Raw genomic sequence first — 19,235 nt, forward strand, 5'->3', positions numbered from 1 at the left:
GTCACCGAAAATAGCATCTACATGTCATAAAATGTTTCATTGTTTCAACGAACCAATCAGATCGAATCTCAGATTAACGGATACACTATTTAAAGGGCAGGATTTTGTAAGGATTTGTTATCAATCGCAACGGATACAACATACTGTAGTATTGTAGGCTGCACTTAGAACACTAAGTAAAAATAGTTCATAATTCTATCGTGTATCTTAATCTCCGTCTTGTGTCGTTCGATCAGCAGCTTTTATAACAATCTGAACGTCAGTATTTTTATTTCTGGTAACATATATTGGATTTGGTCACATTTGAATATTTGTAGCCTCGTTACTTTGCGGTGGTTTAATCGACGTTTTTCTTTCACTTTGCTGATTGAAATTGCTCGTGACATCGTGTATCGTGCCACTTTTTGATAGTCCAGCTGACAGTATAAACAGTCTATTCAACCTTCTGAAATAATAAAGTGGAAATTCAAACAGTATTACATTCAAAAACTGTGAAATAGAAACATTTGTATCTTCGAACATTATTTGAAGTATGTTTCTGTGTAGCAGCGTGATCACTGCTCTTTGTCTGGTGCACTTTGGTGGAGCATCCAATCCACACATCGTTTTCATCTTGGCAGACGATTTGGTGAGAACTATTTTTCATGAAGTCAATTTTTCTTAATAGAAGCTTCTTCATAAAAATCTTACAACTGTGCAACTACTCCCTGTCCCCACGACGCAGTGAGAGTTCGTTAAAAGATTGTTGAAGTCCAGTGTAGGTTCTTAAAGTTACAGTGACTTCCCAGATGGAGTCGAGCTTTGTATTGGGGATAAAATTTCATGGTACTCCTGGCATTTTCAGATCGGGATGTTTTTTTAACAATTTTTTTCAGTGTGAAAGAAGTTCTATAACTACAAGAACCGCATTTAAATTCTAATTGGGGAATTCTATTATATTTTTCGTTACTCTTATACTTTGCACGGACCAAGGATTAACACATCAAAAGAAGAAGACAGGGGTGTGGCAGCTGAAAGATGTATGCACATCTTTGTTTCGTATTTTAGGGTATTTGGATATAATATCACAAAAGATTTAACAACGTCAACATGGATACACTGCTGACTTGTTTTTCAAGTAGTTTGAAGCATGTTCATGGTGCATCAGCTTCACTTTCCATTTCACTTTTTTTATTTTCCAGGGTTGGGGTGATGTCGGTTACCATGGTTCCTCTACGATCAACACACCAAACATTGACCGATTAGCAGCAGCAGGTGTCAAATTAGAGAATTATTATGTTCAACCCATCTGTACTCCGACACGATCAGCGCTGTTAACAGGAAAATATCCCATCTATACAGGTAGGTTTTCTCAGCCATCTCTTTTGTTTTGAATTGAGTATTGAAGGGAAACAGTTTTCATCACAAACTTAAGTATTGCGATGACTCTGAAACCTGAAAAGTGATACAGTGTAGTCTCTTCAACTCAAATGCCCCCTCAACTCGAACAAGTTTTATGGTCCTTTCTATTAACAATGTCTTATAAATCTTCCTCCATAACTCGAACCTTAACTCCCCTTAACTCGAACAAATTCGCGTTCCCCTTGTGTGTTTGGAGACTCCACTATACTTGTCAAAATGATAATGTACAATATCCTTTCTCGTAACCAAAAGGAACACAGGAGGGTGTCATCCAACACACAGAACCATGGGGTATCGATTTGAACGAAAAGATTTTACCAACTTATATGAAGGAGAAAAATTACAGGAGACACATCGTTGGAAAGGTAGGTTTAAATTGTCTATTTATGTTTGTAGTTAAATCAAGCTGGTCTGATATTTTCCACCAAAAGAGCTTTCCAGAGAACCTATTTGAACCGACTTTTCTCTAACGGGTAAAGAAATCTCATTATCTCTGAATAGGATAGAAGAAACCTCCCAATCTCCCAAATATTACTACTTATTTTCACTTACTTTCTAACCACTCAAAGCTACTCAACTACTCAAATTTTCACTACTCCTATCACTTTCAGTGGCATCTTGGCTTCTTCCAGAAAGAATACACACCTGTTTACAGAGATTTTGAATCCTTCTTCGGCTTCTACAATTCTGGTTCCGATTATGAGACGCACTACTCCTCCATAAGGCGGAACGGTATTCTGTATTCTGGTTTGGATTTGCACCGTGATATCGAAAGTACGGCTACTTTAGCGGTAAGTGCCCCATCCGCGATGAGAGCAAAAGCCCCCCCCAACTTTCAAACAGCAATACATTAAGGTCCCGAATAAACCACCCAGTTATTATCTATTTTTGAAAATGTTTTCACCTACCACAAGCTGAACTGCTCTAAACAACCTGTTTTTAGCAAATGATTACCTTATTTTGGGGGTGTTTGGAAGTATAATTTCTGACCCCCCTTTTATTCGAAACCCCCGTTAGTAATCAATAAGCCTAAATTTGCCTAACCTAATTCATTGTTCATTAATTTTTCAATCTCATAAAAATAAGGTCATGTCTGAGAATTTGATCTGTGATTGCGTGCAACCATCAGAAATTCGATGAAATTTTTTAGCCTGACCTGACACACATTGGAACAAACGATTACAGCTCCGAAATGTATGCAGAAGAAGCACGTCAAATCATCTTAAACCATGACACCACCAAACCTGACGAACCATTATTCTTATACTTTCCCATGCAAAGTGTACATGGACCCTTGCAATCAAGCTCAGGATGTGAGTCGCATTTTGATGGAGTTATCAATGATCCTGATCGAAAGACGATGGCTGGTATGATTAAGTGCATGGATGATGCTGTTGGAGTGGTATAACATTTGAAATTTTTTATTCTCAATAATTCGAATAAGAAGGGAGAATTGTGAGAGCTAAGAGACTTCTATTTTCTAACTTCGCTTGGCTGACTATAAACCAAATTCTTATGCTACATTCGAGTGAGCAATTCTTAGAGTGCAAAAAATATTAAAAAATATGTGGACCCAGCAAATTTTTATCAATATTTTGCTGGCCCGCTTTTCTGCCCATGCAATCCATCTTTTCAAATACGAAGGAGGTCGATATTTCATCTCTTCCGAGAACTTCGTAAATTATTCTTTTCAGAAAAAAAACTTTCTTTTACTTTGACAGGTTGAAGCGGCATTGTCGGCAAAAAATATGTTGGCAAACTCCATCATAATCTTTTCTTCCGACAATGGTGGAAAAGCCAGAGGACAACTCTCCAGTAACTATCCGCTCCGAGGAGAAAAGGGAACATTGTATGAAGGTAATTTTTATATTTGATATTTCTGAATAATTTCTTCTCTGCTCAACAAAACTTGAAGATTCAAAATTAACCAATTAAAGTCAAACTTTTAAAACCCTAGCTACATCATTGATGCATAATATTATCAATCTTCGGAGAGATATAGAGTTTCTTGATTATCAAGCAATGAAGATATTGTTCTAATTTTTAACTATTCTTTTACATTAAAACTATCGATTCATTTGCTTGACATATTCAGGTGCTATTCGCGTGCCAGCGTTTATCAGCAGTCCACTTTTGACAAATCCTGGAGTATTCAATGATCTCTTTCACGTTACCGATTGGTTGCCAACTTTGGTTGCACTGACCGGAAACAGCTTTCCGAATACAATCAATGGTGTCAACCAATGGCCTCGTATTCAAGGCATAGCTACGAATGAAGCAAGAGATACAATACTTTTGAATTACCGTAGTAACCAAGAAGGTTTGATCCATAAAGACAACAATGGTGTATGGAAGATTGTCAAAGATGATACCAGTAAGCACTTCTTTCAACGAGGGTTTTTATTTTGTTTTTGTTGTCAAAGTAACAATAATAAGGACCTTCAAACAGCTACGTAAAGGTAGAATTTCATGGTTTTACACTGTAGCATTGCTTCTCTAAGCAATGCGATCTCTTCCCTTTATGAGTCACGTCGACTGCTCCCAAAACACCCGACACATGGGTAACGGGGGCGATTTCGGTCAAGTACAAGAATCATTTGGCTGTTCTGGATAATTTGTTGCTTATAAATTAATACTTCAAGTAAAGGGATTGGAAAAGGTTTGACAACAACAGTTCTGTCAATTCCCTCTATTTTAAGGGCTCTGATATAGTCAAAAGATCGGTTATGAGATTTGAAGAAAAAACTTGTGTTTTGAGTTCCTTTACACTTGTAACAAAAAACTGTCTTTACCCATCATTACCCTCTTTTATATAAAGTGCTTAGTTTTAATGGATAATTAACCCTTGTTAAATTTTCTAAATTGAGTTACAAAAATTTACCGAAAACTATTTTTAGATTGTTTAAAGATACACCATTTAGTACAAAAATTGTTTCAAAATATTTTTTTTCGCCGAAAATAAGGTACTCAAAGTTGAAATACTCTTCTTCGTAAAAGTCTTCATTTTAAAAATTTTAAATTTCAGACTCAGAGAAATAGTTGGACTAACAGAAAATGTATAACATGCCATACAGTGGCGTTGTGGCAGGGGGGGCATGCCCCCCAGCGGAGCTTTTTGAAGGGCGCCGAAGAACAAGGGGCGCCAAAAGAGATTTTTTCAAACGTCTCAATATCTTAAAAATCATACTTTAAACTGCGCCCCAGGACCAATTTTGTTGAGATGATTTTACGATGCTTGCAATTTTTTTTCTCGCTTCGCAATAAAGTTAAATGGTAACTTCTTTCAAATCTAGCTAATTTACAAGTTTTTTATGCGTACAATATAGCATTATCAAATGAAAATCTAACTGCACCCCAAGACCAATTTGCTGACAACAATATTGAAACTAGCAAGTAGCTGTCGCTATGAATTCCCCGCCGATAGCAGATATTTGCCCAGAGGAACTTAGCCATGAAGAGAGCAAGGGAATCATAATCAGACTATAAATTGGTGAAATGAATCTACCAAAAAAGTGCTCAATGTTACTAGAACTGTTTAAAGTTAAGAAACGCGAACCGATGTGGTTAAAATTTTCTCAGTAAGATCCATACATAACGGAAGTGTCTATCCAAAAAAAACCCACTTTTCTGATGCAAAGTGACCTAAATTAAAACCATTACAGGTTTCGCAACATGTTAAGAACTAGAATGATATCAAAGTTGATTTTCTTCAATCACCAGATAAAAATCACTTTTGAAAACCCAAACATAAGAATGTGTACTGTACTGTGAAACTGAAAGTGCTTCCCTCCCATAAAGAATACATAATGCAGATTAAAGGTGAATTCCAAAATGAAATTGAATACAATTTCAGTCAATTGATTTGAAATTTAAGTAACTTTGGACTGGTGGCATACTGTAGATATAATTTATTTGTATCAAAGGTTACTGAAAATTATCTGAAAAACTTTAACAATCTTTATATGTTTTTCTGCAAAAAGTTTTCAGTTAGAATAAAATTTCTTCATGGTTACTAAAGATATGAATTTGATAGTTGCTCTCAAAGTTGGCAGTTGAATCAGCTACTTTTAATAAAGGTATTAATTTTCAGGGATTAATAATTTCCTGGATTTCACAGCCTTTGTTCTTATTTACGAAAGACCATAAAGTAAAATCCTAAGAAAATCTGAAAAGGGGCCTTCAGCGAAAATCAATCACCATGAAAATATTAAAACATCATCTAATCCACCACTGTACACAATTTTTTCTATTGCTGTAATCCACTTCCATTTCCCTGGCACTGGCAAGCAAGAAAGCGGAGATTCTTCAACGAAATGACTGTTAATACATAAAAATACCAAAACTTATTTTATAACTTTTTGAAAATAACTTAACGTGGGAAAACACGAAAATAAGTCCTTGCAAAAAGCTTAAATTTTGTGGATAGTGGATGTGCCCAACCGTGAGTATAAATTAATGGTAGAATAAATTATTATGCGGAATTAATCAATGTGAATGGCTGAAGAATTGCCAAATTTAAATAATGCGAATTAGGGCCTAATTAATTAAAGGTAATTCCTGCAAAATATAAATTGATCCAATTAAAGTATATAGACTTTGTATTTCAACAAGTGTGTTTGTTTCGCTCCCATAAAAACAACTTGTCTTCAATCCATATGTTTTGAAAATAAAGGCCAAGGGAATTTCAGATACCGTGTCCACCACCTTCATCATGGTTAAAAACTTTTCACTTCACAGGTAGGTACAACATTGTGTTTGTATTTTATTGGACGTCTGGTTCTAAAAAGTCAAAAAGTTTGTTCAGTTTTGATTTGAGCAAAGTGCAAAGTACGCTCCTGCGTTCAACATCAACACGGTACAGTGTGCAGTGGTGGTATTAGTAGAGAGAGTGTTTGAGTCTGTTCATAATATGAGGCTGAAAATCTTCGGCGTACATACACATCGAAGTACCGTTCTGGCACAGTGACATAAACAGCATTTTCAAAGTTTGCTAAAGCTTTAATATTGACGTAAAAAATTATTTACAAAATAGCATCAAATACTCCATAAACCATTGTTTTTCGGCTTTTGTTCCGCTTCTGTTTACATTTTTCTGCTCGCTGCTCCCCATGCTCAACCATTTTTTGCTGTAACACTGCGCTACAAATGTCCACGAGAATGAATCCGTTCATGTTATAGTCATAGTATATTCTCATTGGCATGTCTCAACCACTAAACGTAGTAAGAAAGAAGAACTTTGTAAGAAACTCAATGTTGGTACCAGTTTTTGGCACTTCTTGGCGCATGGCTTACTCTCTGAAAAATTGCTTTCGGCGCAGCAAATTTTTTTCCGTAAGCGGCCCAAGCCCTGATTTAGCGGCCCAAGACCTGAATTACCGGCCCAAGACCTGAATTACCGGCCCAAGACCTGGGAAACTTTGCGATTTTTGAGACTTGCTTTTTTGCCGTAATTTTGCTTCGGCGCATGCAATATATCCATATAGGGTACTCTGGGTTATGGCAGTGCAGACGGGACTTTCGATTTCTCGCTTTTACAAATGCTCTGTGTAAAATGCATGAAAGTTAAAAAAAATATCACGAAAAAAATCGAAAGAAACAACATGAATCTGAATCTGAACATGAATATTTTTCTGGCGATCAAGTGCGCTACGTGAAGCAACAAAAGCCTCTGCGGGGCAATTATAAAACATCAATTTTTTGGCTCGCTTTGCTCGTATTGCACATTGTTTCTTTAAGTTTCTTTTCGCTCTTCTAGCCAGTGTCATATTTGTATATTTTTATTTAGTGATTCTTGGCAGTCGATTTTCAAAATTTTTCTAATCGACCCCAACCATGGCGGGGCCTGTTTATCCTTTTTCCATTCATCAAAGATATATCTACTCTTATCCACTAAATATTCCCTTCCTCATTATGCCACAACGCCACTGATGCCATAGATTTGTTGGTTATATCAGTTAGAAAATACTTTTTATACACGCTAAATATGAAAAATTTTACTATGGTCAGAGCCCTTAAAGAAGAGGGGCCGCCCATCTAGAGAGATTTTGTTTAGAACACCGTTGTTATAATATTTATGGTTTTTTCAACTTCAGATAACTCAGACGATACATGGCAAGTACCACCAGAAAATGACGTCAACGAGGATTTATGTGGAATTATTCATACCAAACCTTCATCACCTGATGATTGCCGCACCAAAGCTTGCTTATACAAGTTGTCCGATGACCCTTGTGAATATAATGATGTTCGCTCAAATTTACTTGCAAAATTTGGAAAGTTGAACCGTCTATTGAAAGAATACAAGGATGGAACAAATGGGGTCATCGTAGCTTCACGCAAACAACCAGCAGAGAATGTTGATGCTAACCCCGACAATTTCATGTACCCACCTGGTGCTGCCACTCAATACCCTGTATGGATGCCATGGAAATAACGATCAGAGAACGGAAAAATTATTAACTTCTTCATAAAGTCTTTGGAATTATTTAAAGTTCTCCTTCATTTAACATCCCGTAATATCTAAGTATAGACAATACCAATATTGAGTTTGATTTGATAAAAGTAAGATATGAAACAATCTTTCATGAAGTAATCTTCAAAACACAATTTAGCGCTCATCACTGTAATTTTTCATACTTTTTTGCAGGAAATATGTATCGGTACTTTGCAACTCATCATATGTTTTACTTTATAAGTAATTTTTGTAATTTTTTGAACTTTTTGTACTTTCGTTGTATGTACTTCTTTCGGGTTATTTGGTGTAGTGTAATATAAAAATACAGAAAAAAAAGAGATCAATCTTCTGCATGGACATATAAAAAAGAGTTTTATAAGACTCTTTTATATGTCCATGGACAAAGCCACCTTCGTTAATCGCGATATATCGGATTTTAGGAAATTTCAGCAAGTCAAACCAATCGAAAAGGTCAGGTAAGATTTCCTCTTCGCCGATTAGAAAAATCCAGTCAAAAAAGATTTGCGCTACACAAGTTGCATCATCATTTTTTCACAAAGCTGACGTTCAACTTCTTTGTACTGAAATTTCTAACAATTTCTTTAAAACCAAACTTTTTACAATATACGAATTTTGCAGACACGTGGTTTGTGAGTTCGATGTGAATTCCTTTACCCTGAGTATCAGAGGTTGAGTTTTCAAAGAACATGGTGCATATCAACCTCTGAAGACCAATAAAAGAGAAATTTAATCACACGTTGTGTCAATCTAATCAAAGACTTATAACCAAAACAAGACGTCCTACCATTGTTTCACCTTAGTTAGATCTGATCAGGTCTATTGTTATTGTTTTACGAATACAATATATGTATCTACAGGGTTTCCGCATATTTACAGAAAGACAGAACAATCAATTTGCCGACTCAGCAATAAAAACAATTGTTTTGCCGAGTCAGCGAATAAAAAAAAACATTACAGAATTCTCAGAAATTTTGAAAAAATGATCAAAATGGCTGAATCTACTTCCACATTGAATTTTACTCACGGCAGACATCCTCATCCTACTTTTTGACCCGCATTTTCAAAATCCGATTAGACGGGGGTTTTGTTATTATCATTTAGGTAGGGTCAGGGTTGCTAGTAACGGCTTGTCACTGTGCCGGGTGCATACTCGGCGCCTTGGGCCCCGCAGGGTTGCTAGTAACGGCTCGAATTTCAGTCAGGTTAAAAAAGGGGTACTTTTACCCATATTATAATAACATTACCCCCGTCTTTTTTGTCATTCTATAAGTATTTACAAATTTTGTATTCTGCTGTGCAAGTGTGGCTCAACGGATAGCGCGCTGGGTTTCTGATCAGAGAATCTTTCATTTGGTGGGTTCGAACCCTGGTCGGGTCGATATTTGGAGAAAGTTTGAATTTGAAGTATCAAATTCATACAAAAGTTAGTTGAAATCAGAAAACAAGTCTCAGAAGGTCAGAAAATAGAAAAGGAGATAGAGAGATAGGAATTGGAAAAACAGAAGGGGGATATGAGGATGTCTGCCGTGAGTAAGATTCCTTCCACATCTACTGCTGCTTCAGTTACCACTGCTAATGAAGACTTTTTTGATGATGATTTAGATGAGGTTATAATAAACTTCATTCCAGATGAGCTTGCTCAGTTAATTATCAGTGGAGCCGATCCAAATTTGAACTTAATCCATGCACAAGTTGGCGCTTCAGACGATTCTAAAAAAACACTGCCTAAAATTGTTTTGAAGCTCACATCTCAGGATGTCGAGTCTAAGTCTGATGAGTTGTGGCGAAAAGCTGTCATTACCTTGCAAGAAGATATGTCTTATTTCATTGGGAGTAAAGAAATAGTTGAAAAACGAAAAGATACTTTAGCCAATATATTATCAAATTTATCAGATTCTCATATGTTTAACTTAAAGATAACAATGAAACTTTACACCATGATCGAACTTTCTCTCCCAACAACGTCCCTTATTTCAGAGGGAAGAAAACTCATGTGGCAAAGATTTTATGGATACCTTAGTTCAAACGAATCTAAAGTTGACTTAACGCATTTGGAGGAAATATCGACAGTGGTAAATTTTGATATACTTACTTACAGGTTAACTTCAAAACTTTTGGAATTGCTAATCACCGCCAACATCGAATCATACATACCTGAGTCATCATCAACTACATCCTCTGCATCTAATAATGGAAGAGAGAAAATGGATGATCGTGAGCAGAATATTGTGAATTATGTTGCCGGATTTATTGCACACTCAGCAAAAAAGTACTACAAACGAAAAGGCAGTGAGGGGGAACAATTTATTGCAGCTATCAAAACATGGAGCACTGGGAAGAAAGCAAAATGTTTTGAGTTCAAAAACAAATGGATTGACCTCCGGGATCGTGGTGGATTAGTGCATGTTAGTGACAATTGTTTTTTATTCTTTCGGGCTATTGAGTATTCTGTACGTGACGTCTTCAATCCTGTGACATTAAATAACTATGCTGGTGAGAATTTGAAAGAATTGATCAAAGAGAGAATTTACAAACGGAAATATGTAATTTATCGCTGGGATGAGCTAATGAAAGGTGATGAGCTGGACTCACTTGAAAAAGAGAGTTTGTTTAAGTTGGTTGTTGTACGATGGATTGACATACGTGGCAAGGCATTTGTCAGAGCTTGGGTGGATGGGTTAAGACAAAAATACAAGGACAAAGTGTCAGATAAAGGAGAGCATTCCCATAGAAAGCAATTAAATGCTAAAAGAAACAATAAATCTAATCCGACATCTAAATGATTTTACTATTTTTTAGCATTTTACTTATTAAAATGTGTAACACAAAGCAATACTTTACAATAGTCTTTTTGGGCGAAATGACATCTCATCCAAGAAATCTTCAACTTTTTGTTTTTTGTTTCAATGAAACCAACAATGGATTGGTGTTATTTTGTTGAGAATATATTTCGATATCTAGTATCATCTTCAGCTCTAAACTATAGAAACAAAGTTAAAATTTTGAATTTGTTGAAATATTTCAGGATACTTCTAATGAAGATGAGAAATGAAGGGATCCAGTCGAGTACAATATTCTTTGACCCAATAGAAATATTCTGATCCCTGCTTTTCATTTTTCAGAGATTCCGGCATAGAAAATAAACATTTTATATACGACATAGCTATCCTAAATTCTAGATATCCTTTCACTTTGAGAGCCAAATAAAAATGAGAACAGACTTTGCATTTTTTTCACCCTAGCAAGCCATCAGACTAGAATCATTAAAGCAGATTTTTTTATGTTGATATCTAGAATTGTTCAAAATACTTTCCATAGTTATTCCTGGATTAAAAGGTTCATTTTTATGCTGAAATCTTTTTCATATTTTTGAAATAATTCAACCAATCAAAATATTCTGCTCGAAATTATTTCTATCAATGTCTAAAGAAAGTATGCACTTTCAGAATAAACTTTAACAAATATGGTTTAGAAGCCTGGTCAAGCCTTGTTAAGTAGGTCTGGTCTATAAACAGGGTGTTTTTGTCTACCAGCTTAGAATTGTTAGGTTTATGCATGTTAGTAGTGTTGGTTGTCGGTATTTAAAATCAATCTTGGTTTGTTTGACTTTGTCTTGGTCAACTCCAGATCAGAAAGCTCGTCCAGGAGGCTCCCCCCTCCTGCTGGAGTTGGCCTTCTGTCCTTCATACACATGTAGTGGATATCAGGCTCATGCTTAAAGTATAGCTGTGCTGCATATTTTGTCCTCTAGCTCTTTTTACATTTGCATTTTATCATTTTTAGTCATGGAAACATGCTTTGTCTTTCATTTTAAATAAAATATCAAAATAAACCTTTTTATTTTTTTCCTGTACACATATTTTAGTTCGTTTTTTAATACCATATTAGTATTTGTATTCCAAAACATCTAGTAGTTCATGAAAAAATAAAACAATAGGGTTTAAACGCACCCTTGGTGAAAAACTTATTTCTTAGTTTGTCTTTTAAAATTCAAAGCTTTTCAAAGAACTTGCTTCCTCTTTTATAAAACACATTACTTTCCATTTATCTCGGATGTTCTGTGCATCCTGACCAAAATGTTCAGAATTTACAGAAAAAAAAGCAATAGACATGGTATCTTCGATTCGTTACTAAATGTATCATGAGGGAATTTAGTCAGTACCAAAACTTCATATTTTTATGAGAAAAAGCCTGAGAAAGAATTGAACTTTTATAATTCTCCCTGCTAGGAAAATAATCATCCAGACATTATGATGAAAAAAGTTAAACAACAGAAAATGAAGAATTCTTTTACAGAAAACAAGCCGTATACAGTAATGTACTTTAAAGGAGGAAATTTTGGCGGAAAGAAAATTTGGTGGATTTGCCTTAAATCCAGACCCTTCCTCGATTTGCAAGTTGCTAGGAAATACTCTAAATCACAGAATTAACAAAAATATCTGTAGAAATGAAGATTATCTTTCATGAATGAAGAATGAAACATCATATTTTTCATTTTCAAAAATAAGCAGAAAAAATAAATAATAAAAAAATATATATGAAATAAGATGAAAACATACAATTTTTCGAAAAATAAACAGAAAAGCAGGATAATAGTATGAAACAATCATCCAGCTTTCATGATCTATTTTTCCTTTCCCTTGCTTGATAATAGAAATTAATTGTAGGAAAGCAAAAACTAGCTCTCTTACAAAACTTTTAGCAAAAATAAAAAAATTTAAAAAGTCTACCCTTGTAAAAAATCTACATTTCCTTCAACCCACCATTCTGAACTTTGAATATTCAAAATGAAATGGATTTCTCAAAAAATAGACAGAAAAGCATTACGCAGATAAGATGAGATATCTCACTTTACTGCAGTGAAAATATTCCAACATTATATAAAAGAAGGGATCAATCAGAATTTCTTTTTCAGAATTTTACAAAGTCCTCCTTATATTTTTTAGACTTATCAAGAAATGCAGAACAAAAAGAATTATAGGAAGCGATTTTAAATTTGATTTCTAATTAATTGTTCTAACGCTAGAGATGAAGGACACACTGAAAAAAAATCAAAGGATTATCCCTAATAAAAAGAACAGAAAGACCTTTATTTGCTTTGGGTTCTTCGACGCTTGAGAGGAATTCTACTATCTTCCATAAATTCTTGTTGTTGTTCTTCAGGGATTGTACAATTGCCATTCATGCTTGCAACGTTCTTGGACTTGATACCATGCAAGGCAAGTTCACTGGTAGCATATTGACTTTCTGTAGGGTGTGTATTGAACCCACACTTTCTCCTTTGGGCAGAAAAGTGCTGCTCCAGTGGATCTTGGGAAAATTTCCCACTTAACACAAAAAAATTGGGGAATTCATTAAGCAGATCTTTGATCAATCCCACTGTTGACTTAACTAAAATTCAGAAAGTAAGAGAAAAATTAAAGTAAGGTAGTTATTGCACCCATTATTATCTACTATATAATTCAAGACTTGACCAAGAATGCTAATTCTAATTCTTTGTTTGTCTCTATTCTGGTAAAGTAGAGACAAAAGGGACAACAGTTTATACTTCTTACTTATTAAAAATTATATAAAAAAATCATTTAAAAGAATTTTCCCAGAGTTTACATGATAATCTACAGACCTTAAATTGAATGGATGATGATTTTTGATTTAATTCTTTTAAATAAAACTTTATACATGGCTCAAGTCAGTTTTCTTCTATCTGCTGAGAGTGCTCAATGATATCAGAGCATGATCAAATTAAAAGAAGTAGACTCTACTTCTCTTAATTTAACTTTACATTGTTAAATATCAGCAATAATAACTTGAATGTTTACATTTTGTAATAAAGGTGAGCTGGAACTTTCAAAGGTACAGTCTATAAAATTGTACTGTCAATAACATGATGCCAAAATTTATCACTCAAAACCAGCTCCTCAAATATGAATCTTAAAAATTAATGAGTCCAACAAATCTAAGATTAAAAAATTGAAATATTTTGGTACTGTAGGTATAACAAATTTTAAACCTGTGATCTGCAGTCCTTCCAAAGTGGGTTGACTTAGGCAAAGTTTGTTCCTTTCTTTCTTTGTCAAATGGGTTTGAGATTTGGATTCGTCTTGCCATTTAATGATGTAATCTCTGATGAAGTCATCCTCAAGCCACTAAAAAAAATGGTTTTAAATTGTTTTCCTGTTGTGATATTTTGTGTAGCAAAATCTATAATTTATTGATTTGTTGTAGAATAGATATTGGGAGATGTCTATAAGGATTTAACTTACTGTGAAACGAGAATCATTCACTGATCGATAAGGGTCAAGTGCAGGCTTTCGTGCATCACGTCCTGCTTTATCATATTGGCCATTGAGACAATCGAAGAAATTATCAAACTTGCGACAGAAATCTTCAGTGCCCTTGAGTTCTGGTTTGTCTCGATATTGTAGACAATCTGCTACACTTGAGCTAAGACACTGAAACAAAATTTATGTTTTTTTTATTAAAATGATTCTTTTTTATCCATTTATGGTGATCATTTTCTGATCCCTTATTAATCATTGCATCTCTAAACATTAAAAAATGTGTACTTCAAAACAATTGAATGCTAACTAAGGGCTAAGTAAAATCAATTACTATAGATGTATCCAAACAATTAATACAAAACATACTTGTGCAGCAAGTCTAACTTTCATCCTTGATGAAGGTGTCAATTTTACATGTTCTGTCCGGATTTTAGTCATATATAAACCAGGCGTGTTGGGATTTGAATCAAAATTCTTTAACGAAACGAGATGAGCCCAACTGATGGAGAAATTGTTGAACTAAAAATAAAATTAGTTATTTGAGATTTCAAATTGTCATCACAATTGAGCTAAACCTGGTTAAATCAAAGCAAAACTGAAAAGCCTCTTTTTGACCTTGACTTTGCTAATAGCTCATAATTTATATTATTTAAACAAACAATCACTAATAATTTACATTAAAATAAATCTATTGTCAGTTAGTTTTTGGTTTTCAAAGCATAATAATACTTACTATCAAATTTCTAGAGTTTCTGTTCCCATGAGAGTTTTCCCAGTTATTTCTGACGGTCTTTATCAAGTGAGGCACATCGCAAATAAGGTATATCTTTCTAGATTTGTTGCATATGTTTATCGCAAAGTAGGGGAGCTCCTTTGACCCAGGTTTCAAATGAAGTTTGTAAAATTTCCTATTTGATGAAGCACCATCTGATACGAAACATCTAACACAAAGGCCAATACTTTCTAATGAACAGACTGCATTCCATGCAATAGGAAAAATAACATCACACGTTATTGCTTTGGTTGGGAAGTAAGCAATGGTAAATAAGAGATTGGTGTAGATTCCTCTCACCATTACTGCCATGACATGAGAGGCAATTTCCTTCTCTGGAGCCTCTTCAGCACATATTCTCTCTAACTTTTCGATTTCATTTGTAACCTTGTCTAGCGCTACAAAACCAACAAGCCTACCAGTGGTTTTGTTGTAAACCAGGTCAGCCTTAATCTTCATTTCGTCAAATAACAGGGAGACACTTCTTTGGTGCGATTCTAGCTTTTCTACTCCTGCTTCCTTGTAGAGACGTGCCAAAACATCAGAATTGAAACCACTTCCAGGCTGTGTATAAAGAGTATAGTCCCTCAAAGTATTCTTGTGAGGCAATTTAAGAAACGATGACCGTTTAATGAATTCATAGGCAGCAGGTGATGTATGGTAAATACCAAGGCACCACCTAATGACAAGCGGATGCCATCTCATTTGTTTGGCGCTAGATAATTTTGAAGTTTTCATTTGCTCATCAAAAAGTAATTGCATTGCTGACCCTTCAGGAAATTGAAAATCTTTGGCTTTTGAGGAAATCTTTTCATCAAGTGTCTTTTTCAAAGTATCATGCATGTCTTTTCCTCCTTTCACTCCTTCATCTTCAATAAGACTTTTGATTTTTGCTCTTAACTGTTTGTTTTCCTTTCTCAATGACTGATTTTCATTCTTCCTGCTACCAAGTTTGCTTTGTAATTGTTGGTTAGTCATGCGTTTGTGAGGAACTGATGACGAAGCAGATATTTCAGTGTCCCTCTTGGCTAAAGACAAATTTCCATTTTTTATCTTTGAGTTTATAGCAGACAGTGTTGCACGATATTTAGTACAAACATCACATCTTTTTTGGTTTTTCGTTGGTGTAAGTAACATTCTGCAAGAGTCATGTCTAATTGTTGCCTCTAATCCCAACGCCATACAGATCACGTCATAACACTCGCGAGCAATTATCTTGTCCTTTCGATCTTTAAAGATGACCCTGTTACCTTCTTCCCTTCTGCTCTCGCATAAATCGACAAAATCTTCATTTCCACAACAAAATACTGACTCTGTGCACAAAGAGAGGATGGATTTGCAGCTGTTTTCATCAACAGTTTCACTGAAACTACTGAAGATTTCTTCGGAAGTTACCTCTTTGTTGTCAATGTGTATCTTCCAGTGGCAATCGTTAGTTATGGTGACAGTTAAAAGGTTTCTTATCTGAAGAAATGGGGAGTCACGTCTAACAAATATAGCAAACATTACACTCGAGTCATCAGAGTTAACCATTGCAAAACCTAGACTTTCTGCAAAATCCTTAACTGATAATGGATGAAAAACTTTTTTGCTTTGAAGAAACTCATGCTCTTTGGGTTGATCAGCTGATGAGGTGCTACCGACACAATATGATGTTTCACTGTGTTGATTTACTTGTTTTAATGCTCTATTCCTACCAACCACTTTCTTGCTGCTGCGATTCATGCAAATTCTACATTCACCTTCTACATGCGGTGTGAATTGAAATACTTGTAGACTTGGGTGATAATCTTTGTTGTTTTTAATTGCACTGTCTATCTTTATGAATACCTTTCTACAGCTTTCACATAATTTTGTTGGATGAACAGTGGGTGAATCTTCAGAGACAAATATATTCAACTGTTTTGCTGTTTCAATTAAGTCTTTTATGTCTTTTGGTTTTCTGCTTTTCTCACACTTGATGGATTTCCCACAACATCTACAAAGATTCTTCAGTAGTTCAGCATGTCTCTCCATGATGATGTGAGAAAAAAAAATGATGCTGTTTTAAAAATTTTTTAAACTTTTAGGCGCTAAAAATGTCAACAATACTTGAGTAATTATTTCCTTTCTTGGAACTTGAAATAATTAATTCTTTAAATTTCTACACAAGGGATAACTTGGCTAGATACGAGAGATATAGACTTAATCTGCATCCTCATGTCAGAAAGCAAAACCCTGGAAACATTGAGCCAGGCCAGTCTGAAAAGAGCCAGGCCACTAAAGAAACATCCTGAACATGAATTTTGGATGTTTGTAAGACTTGAAAAAATTATTTTCAGTCCGGAAAAAATTCATTAAGGATATAAATCAGACCAATTAAAAGTAGTACCTTACCTTTCGACTGAGGAGACAGCAGCCATCTTGATCTCAATGAAATCTCAGTATTTTGATGAAATTTTGAAATTTAAAACGTATCATGGCATAATTATACTATTTCAAATTCAACCAATCCAATTTGATTACATAATTCATGATAATTATCTCATAATCACTTCATTTCTGACCAAGATGAGCAAAGCTCAGTCAGCCTTCGAAATTTTTTGGCAGCCATGTTTGCTTCTTGTCGGCAACTAACGTGCGGATCAAAGGAAATTTATTTTTATTGTTCGAACAATGAGATAATTTTGCATAATTATGCGCTTAGACGTCTTGTTTTGGTTATAAGTCTTTGATCCTTCAGTAGACACGCTGTCAAACATCATAATTATACTTTTTAAATTACCCGAATTCATCCCCAAATTTTTTTGTTTGATTCGTATGCGTGCAAAAGCAATTAATGCAAAGGATGATTGGATTAAACTTGGATAACAGAATTTGATTCTCTTCAAAGATTTATTATACACTGGATAAAGACCATAAACGATGGAGAGCGATCATTGTATTTCATTGTTTCAGAAAACATTGAGTTAAGCTTTTGTCCGCAAAGGACACTGTCATGGGGCTCGAAGAGTATTTTCAAAAATGTTATCGGCTTTTTTTAAAAAGTTCTCTAGCTCTTTCTTTTTGTACATTGCAGAAAAAGTTTGCCCGTAAGGCTCGCATACCAGCGATACCTTGTGCCCTCTGGTGTGAGAAACTCTTAGACAAGAAATTCAGACCAAATGCTTATCGTGACACGAATTTTCAATTGGAAATCTTCCACTGTCCCAGAAGAGCTGAAATTAGCAACATAAGACGCGTGTCTGGCTCCACTGTGGTATAAATATTTGGAGGCAGTGGTGGCAAGGTGTTTTTTGAGGTTGAAGTGTGAAATTTCCAGTGTCAACATTCAATTTCTTATACACAACACGTCTTTTGCATCTCTCTCACAGCTTGAAACGTCATAACGACTTATAATTATAAATTAAGTGGAAGAATCTGACTCTCACAGGAAAGTTTTAAGTCTCTTTTGGGAATTGGATGAGTGGTTTTCGATAAGAAATGCAATAAAAATGCTTCGAAAAAACATTTAATGAGGGAAGGAAAGTGAACAATAATATCATTACTGCGGACATAGCTAGTACACGAGAAATCGGCAAAAATTGGTTACTTGTATATCCAGTGTATAATAAATCCTTGGTCTATTTTTAGAATCACTGCGGTATGTTATTTACGCTCGAATCAATGTACGGGAAAACTTTTTCTTCAAACATTGCTGGGGCCCCGAAAATATTAGCTGCATTTATCATATTATATTAATCATAAAGTAATGACTAAAGTCTAACTATGGAGCGAAGATTAAATTCTGTAAATAATACGTTTGATTCTACCTTTCGTGTCCTATATTTTCATAAACTTGAAGAACTTAATGTTACGAAATTAGCAATTTAAGTGTAAAACTTATTCGGGTCTGTAAAACCTCACCTTTCATCACCCAGAAATAGAGGTTAAGGATTTATTTTTACATAAATGTTTCCATTTCATATCAAACACAAATTTCATATCAGGACAGTGTCTTGCTATTGTTACATTATGCTGATATAAGCAAACAAATTTTTTTCTTTTCCCCTGCAATCTTTAGAGTAATGTTTAAAAATCGTGGAAATCCAAAATTAACTTTTGTAATATGTGCTTTTCAGTTTCTTAAAAGAACCCCATTCTTTGGGTCAAAAAAGTTGTGTGTACAATTTGAACACAAAAATTTGTTTTAATGAAAGATGCTCAAAATCGGGTAATTATGGAAATGTTTGATTTTAGAATCCCGCGATATCCCGCGTAAGATCCCTCAAAATTGGAATCGGAATAATTCCCGATTAGGAAGGAGTAGAGCTCTGAAATTTTCACT

The 19,235-nt window shown here is 34.8% G+C and overlaps 1 protein-coding gene across 1 annotated transcript; it reads left to right on the top strand.

Moving 5' to 3' along the window:
• Positions 1-38: 38 nt before the first annotated feature.
• LOC136808204 (arylsulfatase B-like) lies at positions 39-8,183 on the top strand. The gene is made up of 8 exons (XM_067064741.1): positions 39-628; positions 1,182-1,341; positions 1,654-1,766; positions 2,013-2,192; positions 2,552-2,803; positions 3,123-3,258; positions 3,497-3,775; positions 7,494-8,183. Exons 1-8 carry the CDS (start codon positions 533-535, stop codon positions 7,832-7,834), a joined length of 1,557 nt encoding a protein of 518 aa, XP_066920842.1. The 5' UTR covers positions 39-532; the 3' UTR covers positions 7,835-8,183.
• Positions 8,184-19,235: the final 11,052 nt, after the last annotated feature.

This window comes from Clytia hemisphaerica, unplaced genomic scaffold (assembly GCF_902728285.1).
Source record: "Clytia hemisphaerica strain Z4C2 unplaced genomic scaffold, Clytia hemisphaerica genome assembly, whole genome shotgun sequence".
Lineage (NCBI taxonomy): Eukaryota > Metazoa > Cnidaria > Hydrozoa > Leptothecata > Clytiidae > Clytia > Clytia hemisphaerica.

What these genes read in the sequence shown, in the direction of transcription:
- LOC136808204 (XM_067064741.1), top strand. Translation starts at nt 533, where the DNA reads ATGTTTCTGTGTAGCAGCGTGATCACTGCTCTTTGTCTGGTGCACTTT. An exon ending in AAAGTACGGCTACTTTAGCG is followed by an intron (nt 2,193 to 2,551) that starts GTAAGTGCCCCA and finishes GAAATTTTTTAG; the next exon opens with CCTGACCTGACACACATTGG. An exon ending in AAAGGGAACATTGTATGAAG is followed by an intron (nt 3,259 to 3,496) that starts GTAATTTTTATA and finishes TGACATATTCAG; the next exon opens with GTGCTATTCGCGTGCCAGCG.